Raw genomic sequence first — 17,399 nt, 5'->3', positions numbered from 1 at the left:
GGAGCGGGAAGAGATCTGGGTATAAGGGATCTGTCCGAACATTCAGGATGAATGCGGACAGGAATTTATATCATATGGTCCGAAGCCACCACGGCCATCTTGCTTCCTGGCCATCCTGCCCTTACTCCCGACAGGGAATCAGCCTCTCTTTGGTTGTCATTGCAAGCAGCTGCCTCTGGCCTTTAAAAGGCAGACATTTGCTACCAGTCTTTGCTCGTGCACTGGTTACCTTGTCTTGTCTGAGCTCCCCCTTTCCTTTGTTTTGCCTGCTGATTTTCTTGACCTTGGAACTGAACCTGACAACCCCTTGCCTGCCACGACCCCGGAATGTACCAGATTACCCTTACATCCCAGACCTCTGATCCCAGGCCAAGGTCCGTATCCTGTTTGCAGTCAGCAACGTTACACTGGGAGACAATATTATCCATGTCTATCAATACCACTGTATACTTTATAAATGGTATCTCATCCCTGACAAGCTCCACAAACTTTACCCACAGACCTCATGTTTCCGTAAATGTGGAATGCAGGGCACTTTTCTCCATATTTGGTGGGAATATCCCCTATTAAAAACTCTATGGACTCAAGTGTTAATAATAATAATAGCATGTTCTTGTATAGTGCTGCTAATTGTACGCAGCACTTTACAGAGACATTTTGCAGGCACAGGTCCCTGCCCCGTAGAGCTTACCAATCTATGTTTTTGGTGCCTGAGGCACAGGGAGATAAAGTGACTGGCCCAAGGTCACAAGGAGCCGACACTGGGAATTGAACCAGGCTCCCCTGCAGCAATCTCAATGTCAGTCAGTGTCTTTACTCACTGAGCCACTCCTTCTCCCTCCAACCTATGAGCCGTCTACTACAGACAATTTACCTCAATCCAGCTTTACTTAACAAACAACCTCCTAAAATTAACAAAGTAGAAAACAAACTTATGACACATGTTGCCCTCAGCAACTAGATGCTGTATTGCCTTAAATTGGAAACATCCAGCTCCAGTAATGATGGCAATTAAGAATAGAATTAACCAAACCAAGGTAATCGAAAAGATGATTGCATTCTTCACTGACTATCAATAAATGCCAGAGGGTATGGGATCCTTGGCTCTCAGAGGATACCTCCCTCACTCCGAATAGAAATTTACTAACACTAAGCCTGGGTCCCTGTGGGGAACAAGACCCTAAAAGATTCTATATTCGTTTAATAATGTACAGGGTATGTTTTCAGCAGAAATCTATAGATTAGACCAATGGACCAAAGCCGGTTGTATTTACGGATAAGAAAATTACCTCTAAGCATTTAACCATATGTATATCACTGTACAAATCATATTTTACTGTACATTATCTAAAATTGTAACCCGTTTATTTTCCCGTACTATGTTTAATCCCAACCCAATCCTTTTTCTGTACCCCCGCCCACAAAAACAGTTACTAAAAATGTCAAAGTGAAAATAATATATTTAAATTAATACTTGCAGATCTAGTATGTTGGAACAGATTTTAGTTCATTTAGGTTATGGTAAATGAAAAGAACCGCAGATCATATATTAGAGTGCTTTAGAATAAAATAATCTACATTTTATATTATAATTTTTCTCACATAACTAACATGAAGTGACATCATATTAACTTTTTACAACCTTCTCAAAACACTTATACAATAATCCCAACACTTTCACTGAGCCCCCACCCAGTACATTTACATGGACTGTTTCTTCCTTCCAGCCACACACTGGTTCCAAAGTCTTTCTCTAGCCGTTGTGGTCTCATCTACAATACCTAAATCAGAATTACAAATCCTAACGCATACCAGGCTGCTAATTAAGGTGATCAGTGTACAGAGCATGAGGACTACAGCAGGTCCGTAGACTGATCTATAAATCGCTTTTAATCAATAGGAAATGTTCTGTTGCTTGAGTTTGTGATACCAATTAAACTTCACATTCATTATTACTCAACATTATATTCCCTGTTAATTATGGAATATAAGCCCTCCTGTGAAATGTCCACTAATTGGAGGTTTATAAAAAAAAAAAAAATACAATGTCATTTATTCATATTTTTTCTGCCAACTGCATGGTACAAGTTTATTACATCTGAAGTTTTAAATAGATATAACACACAAACGTTCATGTTTATTCATAAGCAGATGTGCTAGTGCTCCTGTCATCTGTGTTTTAGTTCGCCAATAGGTAATTATAATAATATTTTGCAGCTTTCTGTACTGTAGACATAGTTAATTAAGCACAGTTGAAATATATAATAGACTACCATTGTTTGTAAAGTATCAAATGCAAGTGTTACATGTTCCACCTAAGACCTGAGCTGCCCGACTTGTAGCTGGTGAGCCAACAGGACAAAGTAGGTACAAGAGTAAATCAGAGCAAGCAATAAGAAGGGCCAGGAGGAATACCAGGGAAATTTATATTTATTTATTTATAAAATGTTTTCCCAGGAATACATTGAAAGTTACCTCTCATTTCCAAGTATGTCCTGGGCATAAAGTTATGATGACAAATTATACATGGTTACAAGTACATAGTTACATAACTAACTGAACAGGGTATAAATTATATACAAGACATTGCATGCACAGTTAAAGATAATATATATTATAGGCGTATGTAACAGTTACAGACCAGATTAAAATGTGAGACAGCTTTAGTTTTGAAAGAACTGAGAATGGTGGTGGCTGTGAGAGTCTCCGGTAGATTGTTCTAGTTGAGGGGTGCACAGTAAGAGAAGGAGGAGCGGCTGGATACTTTGCTGAACCTTGGGACCCCGAACAGTCTTTTGGAGTCATATCTCAGATGATAAGTGCTGCATGTGGTAGGGGTGAGGAGCTTGTTCAGATAGACGGGTAGCATGTCCAGAAAGTATTTGAAGACAAGACAGGAAAGATGAACTTTGCGCCTAGACTCAAGTGATGATCAATCTAATTCTTCGAGAATTTTGCAGTGATGTGTGCTGTATTGCATTGGAGAACAAAACGGCATATTGAATTGTATCAAGTTTGCCAAGGTGGGTCAGGGGGGCCGAGCCGTATACTATGTCCCCATAGTCTATAATTGGTATTAGCATCTGCTGTGTGATACGCTTTCTGACCAGCAAACTTAGGGAGGATTTGTTCCTGTAAAGTACACCTAGTTTGGCATAGGTTTTGGATGTCAGGGTATCAATGTGCATCCCAAATGTTAAATGAGAGTCAATCCATATGCCCAAGTACTTAAAACTAGTAACAGGAGTAAGGGTGGTATTAGCGTTGGTTCTGATCTGGAGCTCAGTCATTGGAAGCTTTAGAAATTTCCTTTGTCCCAAATACCATTGTTACAGTCTTGTCAGTGTTTAAAAACAGTTTGTTGTGGGAAATCCAATTTTTAAGTCTCAAAAAGTCAGATTGAAGTATGTGTTCAAGGTCGGAGAGGCTAGGGCTGTGGGCATATAAGATTGTGTTATCTGCATACATGTGTATTGAAGCTCCCTTACAAGCTGTAGGAAGATCATTGATGTACACTGAGAAGAGTAGGGTCCCAGAACAGAGCCTTGCAGGACACCACAGTTGATATCCAAGAGGTTGAAGTTAGAGCCTGAGATGGACACATGTTGGGATCTACCCGATAGGTAGGAATGAAACCAGTTTAAAGCATGCTTCCCTATTCCAGAGCACTGGAGTTTGGTTGGCAAGATAACATGATCAACAGTATCAAAAGGATTTGCAAAATCTAGGAATATTGCATCAGCGAGTTGTCCCAGTTCCATTCCACACTGGATTTAATTGCAAACGTTTAGCAGGGTAGTTACCGTGGAGTGTTTGGGGCAAAAGCTAGATTGGAATTGACTAAGAAAATTTGCCTTGGTATAGTAATCGCTTAATTGGGAGTGAACACATTTTTCTATAACTTTGGATAGTGTTTGGAGAAGAGAGATTAACCTGTAGTTTGAGACAGTGTTTTTGTCCCCACTTTTGAAGATTGGGACAACTCTGGCAGTTTTCCAGGTCTTAGGAATATGGCCTGCAGACAGAATAGAGTTGACGATGGAAGCAATTGGTTTGGCAATGGCTGGGGCACCAACTCTTAGGAACTTAGATTGCAGTAAGTCAGGTCCACATTGGCTGCTTAGTTTTAATTTGATGAGCACTTGTGTAATCTCTCTAGATACTGGGTCAAATTGAAAATTGTGAGCAGTGTTGGGAGAGGGTGGGGCTATAGGGGTACTCTCAGGATGAGCTTCATGTTTGTGGTTTGGGTTTCGCTAATAAGTTAGTAGCACACCCCTCAAAGTAATCATTGAATGCATTTGCAATTTCAGTGGGATTTGTCAGAGTAATAGCCTCCTTAGTGATATTACTTGGTTGTTGATGGCGAGAAGGTTGGAATATATTGTTTATAACCTCCCAGAAGTTAGCTGGGTTTGATGTATTCTGGCGAAGATTGTCAGAGTAATATTGTGCTTTTGCGTTTCTTGTTTGCCTTGTGCACATGTTCCGCAGGCATTGTAGTTATTAAGATCCTTGGTAGTGCCAGTTACTTTGCAGCTTTTCCACAAGGCATCCCTGAACTGGTAGAGTGCTATAAGGTCAGTTGTAACCCACGGAAGGTGGGCCCCCTGTACTTTTAATCTGCGTAGTGGAGCATGGGTATCGCAGAGTTTTAAGAACTCGGATTGGAAATAGTCGAGCGCAGAATCAGGGTCGGGAATTAAGTAGAGTCTGTGCCAAGGGCAGCTGGTAAGATCATTCAGAAACTGTTGTGGGTTAAAGTTTCTAAATGTTTTAGTGAAGAGAACATTAGGCCTTGATTGGGGCGGTTTAATTTTCCTTACACAGTACACTATTGCATGGTCACTGAAAATGTCAGGAAGGATGCCAGAGGATTGGATTCTGCTAGGATTTGAGGAGAAAATCCAGTTTAGCAAGGAATGTTTGTGAGATTTCAGGTTTGTTCTTGTGGGTTGGGAAATGAGTTGCGTTAGGTTAAGTGACTTAAGTTGTATCTGGATTTTGTGGTTTTTAGGGTCGAGCCTATTGTAGTTGAAATCCCCAAGAACTAGCAGCTCACTCCTCATTCAGAGAGGAAAATGAGCCAAGGAACTGGGTGATATCAGTCAGGGACTGTAGAGAGGCGTTAGGCTGCAGCCACGCTGCCGCTGAGCTTGCTCATGCTTGAGAGCGGTGATGTCACCAACTCTCCAAGCATGAGCGATCGGCTGTCCTGCAATCATTTTAGTGCAGGAGTGGGAGCGTGGCTATTAAGGGAGGGTGTGTGTAATTGGCTGGATTGTGTCTGTGTGTGTCTGCGTCTACGTGCGTGTCTGCGCCTCTGTGTGTGTCTCGCTCTTTTCTTTCCTTTCCCCCCTCCATTCTGTCCTTTCCCCCCTCTCGACCCCCTTCCTTCTCCTCCCCCTTCCCTCCTGTCTACCCCTTCCCTCCTCTCTACCCCCTCCCCCTCTCTCTCCCCCCTTCCCCTCTTCTCTCCACTTTCCCTCCTCTCTCCACTTCCCCTCCCCCCATTCCTCCTCTCTACCCTCTTCCTTCCCACCCCCCTTCCCTCCTCTCTACTCCTTCCTTCCCACCCCCTTTCCTTTCCCGCCCCCTTTTGCTCTCCCCTACCTCTCCGTCCCCTTCCCTCATCTCCCCCCTTTCCTCCTCTCCCCCTTTCCCTCCTCTCCCTCGTCTTCCCCCCTCCCTCCTCTGCCCCCTTCCCCTCCCCCTCCTCTCTGCCCCTTCCTTTCCCCCTCCTCTCTGCCCCTTCCTTTCTCCTCTCCCCATTCCCTTTCTCTCTCCCCTACCTCTCAGTCCCCTTCCCTCCTCTCCCACCTTTCCTCCTCTCCCCCTTTCCCTCCTCTCCCTCGTCTTCCCCCCTCCCTCCTCTGCCCCCTTCCCCTCCCCCTCCTCTCTGCCCCCTTTCTCTCCCCTCCCCATTCCCTTTCCCTCCTCTCCTCTACCCACTTTTCCTCCCCCCTCTACCCACTTTCCCTCCCCCCCTCTACCCACTTTCCCTCCCCCCCTCTACCCATTTTCCCTCCCCCCCTCTACCCACTTTCCCTCCCCCCTCTACCCACTTTCCCTCCCCCCTCTACCCACTTTCCCTCCCCCCCTCTACCCACTTTCTCTCCCCCCCTCTACCCACTTTCTCTCCCCCCCTCTACCCACTTTCCCTCCCCCCCCTCTACCCACTTTCCCTCCCCCCCTCTACCCACTTTCCCTCCCCCCTCTACCCACTTTCCCTCCCCCCCTCTACCCACTTTCCCTCCCCCTTCCCTTCCTCTTCTCTGTCTTTACCCCTTTAACACCTCCCTACCCCCTTCCCTACCCTCTACCCCTCCCCCCACTCTCCCTCCCCCCCACTCTCCCTCTCCCTTCCCTCCTCTACTCCCCTTTCCCTCCCTCTTCTCTACCCCCCTACCTCTTCTCTATGCCCTTTCCCTCCCCCCATCCCTCCTCTCTACCCCCCTTTCCCTCCCCCATCACTCCTCTCTACCCCCTTTCCCTCCACTCCTCTCTCCTCCCCCCTCTCCTTCCCCCCTCTTTATCCCCCATCCCTCCACTCTCTCCCCGTGCCCTCTTCTTTATCCCCCTCCCTTCCACCTCTCTCCGCCCTCCTCCCTCCCTTCCACCGCTCTCCGCCCTCCCTTACACCGCTCTCCGCTCTCCCCCCTCCCTTCCACCTCTCTCCGCTCTCCCTCCTCCCAGCCACCTCTCTGCTCTCCCCCCTCCCATCCACCTCTCTCCGCTCTCCTCCCTCCCCCTCTCCTCTATTCTCACCCTCCCCACCTTCCCCCCTCTTTATCCCCATCTCCCACCACTCTCCCCCCCCCTCCCATCCACCTCTCTCCGCTCTCTGCCCTCCCATCCACTTTTCTCCACTCTCCTCCATCCCCCCTCCACCCCATTCTCACCCTCCCCACCTCTTTATCCCCCATTTCCCCCTTCTCACCGCTCTCCCCCCTCCCATCCACCGCTCTCCGCTCTCCCCCTCCCTTCCACCACTCTCCCCCTCCCTTCCACCACTCTCCCCCTCCCTTCCACCACTCTCCCCCCTCCCTTCCACCTTTCTCTGCTCTCCTTCTCCCTTCCACGTTTCACCGCTCTCCCTCTCCCTTCCACCGCTCTCCCTCTCCCTTCCACCGCTCTCCCTCTCCCTTCCACCGCTCTCCCTCTCCCTTCCACCGCTCTCCCTCTCCCTTCCACCGCTCTCCCTCTCCCTTCCACCGCTCTCCCTCTCCCTTCCACCGCTCTCCCTCTCCCTTCCACCGCTCTCCCTCTCCCTTCCACCGCCCTCCCTCTCCCTTCCACCGCCCTCCCTCTCCCTTCCACCGCTCTCCCTCTCCCTTCCACCGCTCTCCCTCTCCCTTCCACCGCTCTCCCTCTCCCTTCCACCGCTCTCCCTCTCCCTTCCACCGCTCTCCCTCTCCCTTCCACCGCTCTCCCTCTCCCTTCCACCGCTCTCCCTCTCCCTTCCACCGCTCTCCCTTCCACCTCTCTCCCTTCCACCTCTCTCCGCTCCCCCCCCCCCTCCCTTCGCACCCCCCCCTCCTTTCCAGACCTGCGCTCTGAACGCAAATTGAACTGTCTCCCCAAGCACCAAGCTTGGGAGAGCGTACAAGCACGCGCGCCTCGCTGCGTGAGCAGGGACATTAAGATACACATTACAAGAACTAAACTTGGAAAGCACAGCGCTAGCGTGGACGCAGCCTTAGGGGGCAGTAGAGGCCACCAAACAAGACGGGTTTAGAAAAGGGGTGGCAGACTTTGCCAACTAGGATTCCAAAAGTGGATGGGCTTGAAGGGCAAATGTAACCATGTAAATTGTAAGGTGTCTGCAATATAAAATAACACCCCTCCTCCTCTCTTGAAAAGTGGGCACAAAAATGGTATGTGGTCAGGTGGTGGTGAATAGTATTGCTGTTCATATTCTATGCACGTTGACACAATTTCCCAAACACGTTAAAAATAGAACATTTTATCTTGGACCAAGCTGGTAAAACGTTAGGTCTTGGAAATAAGATCGCACTTAAGACTATTTCACATGAAGTTGCTAAGGATGAAGTAATATTTTATGCCCAACTGTTTCATATTGTGCTTTCTCCCTCCCGATTCAAAAGCTGTTTGCCAAAAACCAGTATTGTGCATTGCTCAACAGCCAATTTATTTTTTAAACAGTGCGTCTCTCTTTCAACAAGGTTTTGATATCTTGGTGCAATTTTTCATAACGAAGATACAGTGGACCAAAATACAGGTACAAAGGGAGGGATTTAAAAAAATGAATGCTACAGAAGCCAAATAAAAATATCATAGTTCATTTATGTAAAGGATTAAAGCCCCCCCCCCCCCCAAAAAAAAAGAGTAGATGGTTGTGGAACAAAGTTGCACCATAAATACTGACTTATTTAAATGCATTTCATCTTATGAAATCAAATACTGTACTTCTAACTGCAACAGTACTAAATATCTATGGTACAATACCCAAAGCAGATGAGGTTTTCTGCATTTGTCACCAAGAAATGTAACTTGATTCACACATTCACAATTAATAATAACTATTTCATATAGCGCTTTTCTCCCAATGGGACTCAAAGTGCTTCACAATTATAGTATAGTACACAGCACATAAGAATTTTACACAGTCCGTGCCCAGATGAGCTTACAATCTATGATTTTGGTGCCTAAGGCACAGGGAGATAAAAGTGACTTGCCCAAGGTCACAAGGAGCCGACACTGGGAAATGACCCAGGTACCCCGTACATGAAGCCGCCATGTGGCGTATTGCACCTTGGCATTCAAGTTACCGCTAGAACTGGGTTTATCGTGGCTTGATGACGCCCTAAAGCTCACGCTACTCAAAAATATTGAAAACGGAAGAATATTTAGGAACACAATTCTTCTTCTGGACGTATATACAGTATGAGCATATACATGGTCCTGTTTAGATCAATGGATACCAATATACATACACAGGACATTTGATCTTATTTCTTTACAAAGATAACACATTTGTAAAATATCTAATGTAGAGCACTATGATTAAATTAGGTTTTCTTCAATGATATAGTTATACAGTATTTAATCTTTTCTGCTGTAACAAGGATATGGAGTAATGCAATTGAGGCCATCCTAATTGTGCAGCTAAAAGTGCAAGATATGTTTTCAAAATGTCATTGACTGTAATAGAGATCAATATTAAATACTTTATACAGGAAGTAGACTTTCAGAAGATGGGCCTTAAAGCGCTCTGTGGATCCTACCCTCATATCAGAGCACGCTATTACGGTTTATCTCCCTCTTAAATTATTTATGCGACAAAAAGCCGAGTGCCATTGCATCAGATATATTAAATGTTCTGTACATGGTTCCTAACTTGCTAATAGCAGTGGAAAATAAAAAAGGTAAAATGTTGATGGGCATAAGTGTCTTTTCACCTGAGTTTTTATGTATTATTCAATGACTTAAAAATAGCACTCTTGGCTGCATTTCTACTTTTTTTTTTAATGTATATATTTTATTTCGTTATGGGTTTGAAGCAGGGGGTCTTTAGAGTTGGACTATGTGCATTTCAGCTATGGAAACCCCCCCTGCTTCCCGAAAATTATACCACTGTAGGGGGTTCCGGTATCTCCTTCATATTTAAATGTCTAGTCACGTGGGCCAATAGGAAGCCGCAAGGGGTGACATCACTGCTTCCTATTGGCCCATAAAAAGAGGGACATTCCGCCATTATGTTAGCCACGCAGCCCCGTCGGCGCTGCTACATGAAGGAGATACCGGCACAGCCTACGGAGGTAAGTATCTCGGGAATTAAATTAACGTAGTTCAGTTCTGGAGACCCCCGGCGTAAATACTATAACTAGAAGAAAAAAGCCATTCAACCCGGGTGCTGCTTTAAGAGCTGCATGGCAGAACTTTGGCCTTTGGGTGCCAAGTGCAACATTGTTTTTTTTTTTTTTAAATCACTGTGAGAGGGGATAGCATTTATAAAAAGGTAACTGATTGATTACACCAGGCTACAGATGTTTGACAAAAACATAATTGCAATGCAGCTTTTGTGCAAGTAAAACACGGCAGTTGCTGGTGGAAAAAAAAGGCTAATGTTAAAGACCATGTATCATGTTTTCATGTTAAAGCGTACTTAAAATCGTACGCAGATCTATATTTAGCTCTGAAAATAAAGCAGTCGAATTAGGAAAAAAAATATTACATACAATAGGAAACAGGCATATACATCTTGTTAGTGTTGCAGCAAATGTTCTCAGAACATGAACCACAGCCCAGTGTGTCCGACACCAAGCATTATCTGTGTTCAGAGAGCAATATTGGGCTTTTGTATGAAGATGTTACCTTCTATAATGTTGCGCTCTATAGAATTGTTCATCCTACATGTGCATTAGGCCACGTCCATACTTGGCGCGACGGCACGCGAGAACAAAAGGCTCACTAAATGAGGATGGCCATAGAGAGCGCGACCGAGCGGCCGATTTTTCGCACGAAAAAATTATTTGATTTTGTTGCACAACGGCCGGGTCACTTGAGCGGTTCAGGCAATAAGAGCGAACCGCTCACATGATGTCACGGGCACGCCTCCCCGTCGCGTCTCCTCCTCCATATCCTGTGGCCTCGGATCGCCTATGCAGCAAGTGTGCGTGACGCCATGCGCTCTGTCGCGCACGCCTACTATATCCGAGGTCTTATATAGAACTTCATACTTTATTGTAAGCCTAATGATCTAAACATGGACTAACAAAACAGTACAGAATAGATTTTACCACCTGACTCCTAGTGCAGAGGTGCTCAACTCCAGTCTTCAAGCCCTCTCACCCAAGTCAGGTTTTCAGGATATCCCAGCTTCAGCACAGGTGGCTCTGGTGCTCAGGGATATCCTGAAAGCCTTACTTGTTGGGGAGGCTTGAGGACTGGGGCTGAGCATTCCTGTTATAGTGTATTAATCTTTCAGATAGTAGTGAAAAACGTTTCTGTGACACAGCCATCAAACGTGACTCAGAGGTTAATGAAGTACAACATAGATTATTTTAGAGGATATAAGACCAAAACATGAATTAAATATCAAGTGTAAGTACAAAAGGTTACAATGGCCGACTTTATAAGTAAAACAAAAATTGTCAAATCTGATCCAAAGATTTTCTGTCATTCATTCAAATCCAGTATTATTTTGATATCCGTTGAGGTCTTAAGGGGAAATACGAACAAATATAAATACTTTGTGCCCCAGATAAAATGTTAGTAATTATAGTAATTCATTACATACTGTGTATAAGTCAATCATAAATGTCCGTGTCTTGGACTGAAATGTTCGCTCTAAATCTGTACAGAATATATCATCAATAAATTCATAGACTTTCAGATGTTTTGTGTCCAATGTCTATGTGGGGTTTCTAATGCTCAATTATTCTGGCATTTAGTACACATAGGAGCCAATTTGCCAATGGTGGGAAATGATTACCTTTGGATTTCATAAAACTAATAACATTATGGCAATTAACACACCTGAAGGAAAAACAAAGTGGTGAATTCTTTCTAATTAAAGTTATACAAAAAGACTAAACATGACATTAAAAGTAGTACATTTTATGTACTTTACATATTTTAAAGAACACTTATTAAAGACAAATGTGAAAATTTCATTTTTAGAATAAATTATTGGTTGATACAATGAAGACAACATTTTCAGTCATGTTACGGGAAAGCAGAGCAATATTATGCTGGGTCCTTCCAAGACAGGTGTTAACATATGGACTTTTCTTGGAGTGAAAAATTGATCTAGGGTTTTCTATGTCAAATAAACAGTATTGAAGCAGCAATCCAACTTTACTTTTTTTAGTGTTACAGTTCTGAAGCAGGGGGATGGCCAGAGCGCAATCGTGTTAATTTCAGCTCCGGTTACCCCTTGCTTCCCGAGATACTTACCTCCGTAGGGGGTGCCGGTAGCTGGGCTGTGTGAGTTCACGCTTCATGCGGGCCAATAGGAAGAAGTGACATCATCCCTTGTGGCTTCCTGTTGACCCACGTGACTGGGATATTTAAACCTGCAGAGCGGCTACCGGCACCCCCACCGGAGGCAAATATCTCGAGAAGCAGGGGGTCCCCGGAGCTGAAATGAATGCGGTTCAGCTCTGCAGACCCTCTGCTTTCCAACTACTAAAAAAAACATGTTCGTCTGCTTTAAGCTCAGCCCAGACCCAGAATCGTCTGGCTGCCAGGAGTCTCATTGTTCTGTATATTTAAAGCCGATACAGATTTGGAAAATACAAAAGGGTGTTAGTGTTTATTATATGGATTACATTGATAGACATCTCTTTAGAAATTATGTTTCTATACGCCATGAAGCAATTCCTTATAGCCTGTACTTTTCTATAACATACAACTAATTCTGTAAAATGACATGGGAAAAATTATATCTAACATTTTTTATTGAGATATAATGAATGCGATTTGAGGATGTAGGGTTAGCGACCTGTAGTCAAACTGAGCTCTAGCTATATAGGTGTGTTGGAAATTCCCCATGCATGTCAGTTAAATATTAAAACATGCACAGTCAAAGACTCAGCGTTCTTTATATACCAACACAGACTATTCTGCCATTCTCAGCAAAATTCTACATCTCTCCATAATACCACTAGTACCATGCGGATATTGGAGATCTCCTGATGGACAGCTCCTCTCCATTAATAAAAGCACACCTCAGAGCCAGATTATACCCACATTTAATTACTTCCACCCTGCAACCCACTTTTTACAGTTTCTGCAGACCAGGTGAAATCTCTTATTGGTGATCTCAGCAGTCTTTACTGTTAATTAGTTTCCTGTCAGTGATGCATTATGAATGTGAACAGATTTTTTTAATTTAAATAAATACTGTGTATTTTATAGAATGGTCGGCATGAGTAATATACAATTTAGAAAACACTTTGTTGTATTTAACATATATTAAGCAGCAAAATTGCACATATAGATATAATCTGCAAGTAAAATATACTTGTGTTGTAACAGGATCTTAGTAATCATATTATTTCTTAAATACTAATGTATTTAGGTATGAATGTCTTTATTTATATAGCGTCATCAATATACATAGCGCTTCACAGTAGTATATATTATATTAGCCTATTTAATACATTTAAACTCGGATAACAAATTGTTTTATTTAAATACTTTATAAAAGTCGTTTAGGAATATGGAATACCGGATTAAATGGTTTTAATGAGACACTATACTGTAGGTATATGCTTAATGCTTACACCCAAACAGCTGATCAGGACTGGTGATCCCACTGCTGCATTAGCAGGATAATGATAGAGCAGATAGGAAGCCCCTGCAGGAAGACTAGGGCGAGGCTCTTGCAGTGATGCTCAGCTACCATGTGACTCTCACTGAAATAAATAAATCACCTTAACAGCGATTTTTTTTTTTTTTACTTTGCCAAGACACATTTTCCATGTCTTCTCCCGAGTTTCTGCTTCACAGGAAAAGAAATGACCAGCCTGGCAGTTTGTATAATAGCAGAAACCTGTCTGAGACATCCGACTGTGCTCATAATAAGTGGCATTTTTTTTAAAATTCTCTGTAGAAGAGAAGCAAACTTGGGTGAAATCTGGCCAGCGGTGCTTTGAACTCATCTGGATACAGCCTCATCAATCAGGAATTATGTGGCTCGGCTGAAGGTCAGGAAAACCTGAATCATCACTCTCTGAATAATATCATTTGGGAATGGCAACGCAGCAGGGACTAGTCTTCTCTGATCCGTTATATTAAAAAAGGACTATAATGTCAAGCAATAAACAAGTAACTATTAACTCTACATTTCTTTTTGACTCCTTGAGTGCCAGTGCATGGCGTTGCCGCCTCTAGCACTGGAGGAGCGATTAAAAAGTTGTAATAACGCACCATCATACCCAATTGTGGTGTAGGGTCCCAGGTCAAGCCTTGCTGGGACAGCACTACTACCTCTAAGCACACAACACACACACACACAGCTGTGGCAGCACATCACATGGCATTGGGGGCCAGGGGGGGGGGGCAGATGAATTAGCTCGATCACTATAGGAGTGTCCGCCTCCAGGGGCGATCAACCATGCATCCCCAACACCATAAACCCATGACAAGAGCCGCCCTGCATCACACACATTCACTAGGGATGCAGATAATCGTATGCTGCCAACCCGTGTATTCTGATCGCGGTAACATGACTCTCCCTCCCCCTCAATTTCCCCACCCCCCTGTAAAAACTGCAGGATCACTGGGCTATAGTTAGTTACAATAATTCTACGACACATTGAAACAAATGCTTCCTCTCCTTCACTTACTGCAGCTCAGTTCATTTCTAGCTACATTGTTGCCGCAAAAGAGCCGGGATGAAATGATTCGTGTGCATCATACCTTAGCCTGGAGATACTGGGGATAGTAGTAGGTGGTATACTGGGGGTACATCTGTTGTTTCCACACTTTTCCCATGAAGATGAAAATGTAAACGGGAAGTGCAGGGCAGGGGACAGAATGATCCCAATTCCAAGTTGTGTGTCTCTGGTTTTCTCTGTGTCTGTTCTTCTACTGCAGCAGCAGCAGCAGCATCTGTTTTGGTTTCTGCTCTTCTGCTCTTCTGCCAATACAAACCTCACCCAAGGAGAGAGGCTGCTCAAACCCCCTCCCTGGCAGCCAGTGAGTGTGGCTCTCCTAAGAGTTTCTTCAGGTCCCTGGGTTTGAGAGCAGGTAGTGCAGCCTGATTTCATGCAGCAGGCAAACCCTGGGAAACAATCAATAAAGTCTGAACTGCAGCAGCTTTCTGTTCAGTGACAGGCAGCAGAGAGGGAGGCTGGCAAACAGGGAACACACTGGGGGAAGGGAAAGAGGAGTGGCCATTTTAATTATAAACCCAGAAGGGTCTGAGGTGTGTGTACTGTAACTTAACCACTGCATGTTTACACGGTGCTTCCAGGGCATGTCATGTTGCTCAGCATCTTTGTGGCAGTTTATTTGTAGAATTGGTAAATCTGGCATTTAAACTTACTAAAAACAGTGTATATACCAACTGATGTTGATCAAGAAAGGTTCATTTATTTCAATGTTTTAGCTTTTTAAATAGCAACCAAATATACCCGTGGGCTTATAGTCTTTTTCTTTATATAAAAAAAGGACTAGATTTCCCCAGAAATGCAATAAGATTGGCATTCAAGAGCCAGGACCGTAATATATTTGAACCCAGCTTTGTAGGTTAATTGGCGTGTTGGCAATGCATGGGTGTATATCTTTATTTATATTGCGACCAGTGTTCTCTACATTTTACAGACGCGACAATAGAGTGCAAGGAATTGTAACATACGTGCAAAAAACACAATAGGATAGGAAATCCCTGACCTGGAGAGTTTACAATCTAAAAGGTACTCTTAATAAAAATGGGATTTCTAAAACTATATTTTTCGATTATAAATGGCATTTTATTTTTTTTGTACAAAGAATAGCAATAGTTAGCTCAGGTAGGAACAGCCATACATATTATAGGTGCTCTGTATGAGCAGGTCCCTCATTACCTTCTGTATCTGTTTGCGCTTATTTGCACATCCTTATTTTTATGTCATTGATGTCACTCTATACCCCTATTGTACTGTGCTGCTGAGTATGTTGGCACTTTACACACAAACATATAATAAGATCACAGGAGGTGATCTGTATTAAAGATGCCATCCTGTGGGATGCATTTTACACACACACACACACACACACACACACACACACACACACACACACACACACACACACACACACACACACACACACACACACACACACACACACACACACACACACACACACACACACACACACACACACACACAATCCTCAGGGATACAACACAGCATAGGATAAATAAAGGCAAGGCTACGCTGACAATTGAGACCTGAAACAAGATGAACACAACATATAAAGAAAGACTGGTGCAATCCATGCAATATCCTATATGTGTGTTTTTTGTATAAATCCATTCTGTAGTATTAGATAACACTTCATTTTTTTAATGTTTAATTCAACTTAGTGCCATTTTAATGAGTTTTAATATACTAAGCATCTTTTGATTTCTAGAGCAGGTTTTAACGCACCTCGCCAGCAGTGCAAGATCTTTGCAACACTTTCCCCATTTGTGATAATTTGTTGCCAATATTCCCAGCAGTTTGAGCGGCAAACTAACAATAGTTAATGTTACCTTGGTAATATAAGAATAGATTGTAGCTGCTGTGTTACACTGCCTGAAGGATTGATTTAAACTGAAAGATATTTAGTGAAAACTTTAAAGCAGGAATTTGCTGATCAATCATGGGAGAACTTATCGATTTGCAGCTTAGGCAATTAGTTTTCAATAAAGGTAATGAATTAAAGACATATATACACACACACAAACATACATATATATATATTTTTACAACAGACACACTTCGATACATAGGAACCCCCAGATACCTTTAGAGGGCCACATCCCACAGTGTTTTATTCATAGTTTTCTCGTTAAAAAAAGGAAAAGAAAAGAGGGGTAGCTGTCCTAATAAAGCACAACATGCTGTTTCAGACCCTAGAGGTAAAAAGAGACCAAGAGGGAAGATCCCTAGTAGTCCACAGCCTTCTTTCAGGATTACATATAACATTAGCATATATATGCACCTACAGGCAGTCCTCGGTTATCCAACACAATGCGTTACTCAAAATGGCGTTGGATAGCGAAACGTCTTAAAGCGAAACACGTTTTCCCATAGGAACACTGTTTAAATGAAAGGTTCCGTTCCTGAAGGCATTTTTAATGCTAAAATACACAAAATATTTTACTTGGGCAATAAGAAATGCAGCACACACATACATTATATAGTGTAGATACTGTATTATATATATAATATAACATAATATATAATGTAATTTAATAATATAATATATAGTATAATATTATATGATATATATATTATATACACATAAACAACTTTGCAAAGCGTCGTAAGAGCGTTGGATAAGCCATTTTGGCGTTGTAAAAATGAATATAGGTATACATTGCATAGCGTTGGATAAGCCATTCGTTTTTAAGCGAAGCGTTGTAAAACGAGGACTGCCTGTACTGAGAGGCAGCCATGAACACTCTGATCATAGGAGGGGACTTCAACATGATACAGGACACCCAAACAGATAAGACTACACATCCCGAACAGCTACACTCAAAATCAACATTTAACCTAGCAAAGAAATGTAGAGCAGTAAGTAAAGAGTTTGGGTTAATAGATGCATGGCGCCACCGTAACAAACGTCAAAAAGAGATTATTATTTTTACTCACCACCATATGATTCGAGAATTGATCACATATTTATGACTACAAATATCTAAGAAGAAATACACACTTACATAAGACCCTATT

General features: G+C 43.1%; 1 protein-coding gene across 8 annotated transcripts in view; it reads right to left on the bottom strand.

The window, feature by feature from the left end:
- RBMS1 (RNA binding motif single stranded interacting protein 1) overlaps positions 1-14,797 on the bottom strand; it is a 207,456-nt gene extending 192,659 nt beyond the window's left edge. For 2 of the 8 annotated variants that reach the window (XM_075609259.1, XM_075609263.1), the window contains exon 1: positions 14,392-14,797. In XM_075609259.1, the coding sequence (XP_075465374.1) occupies positions 14,392-14,466 (75 nt within the window). In that variant the 5' untranslated portion in view covers positions 14,467-14,797. The remainder of the gene's footprint in view (positions 1-14,391) is intronic. The other 6 variants (XM_075609260.1, XM_075609256.1, XM_075609257.1 and 3 more) reach the window with 4 other exon arrangements.
- Between the last annotated feature and the right edge of the window lie 2,602 nt (positions 14,798-17,399).

Source organism: Ascaphus truei, chromosome 7, assembly GCF_040206685.1.
Source record: "Ascaphus truei isolate aAscTru1 chromosome 7, aAscTru1.hap1, whole genome shotgun sequence".
Classification (NCBI taxonomy): domain Eukaryota; kingdom Metazoa; phylum Chordata; class Amphibia; order Anura; family Ascaphidae; genus Ascaphus; species Ascaphus truei.
The sequence above is the reverse complement of the archived record's forward strand: the minus strand, read 5'-3'. Positions and strand labels throughout refer to the sequence as shown.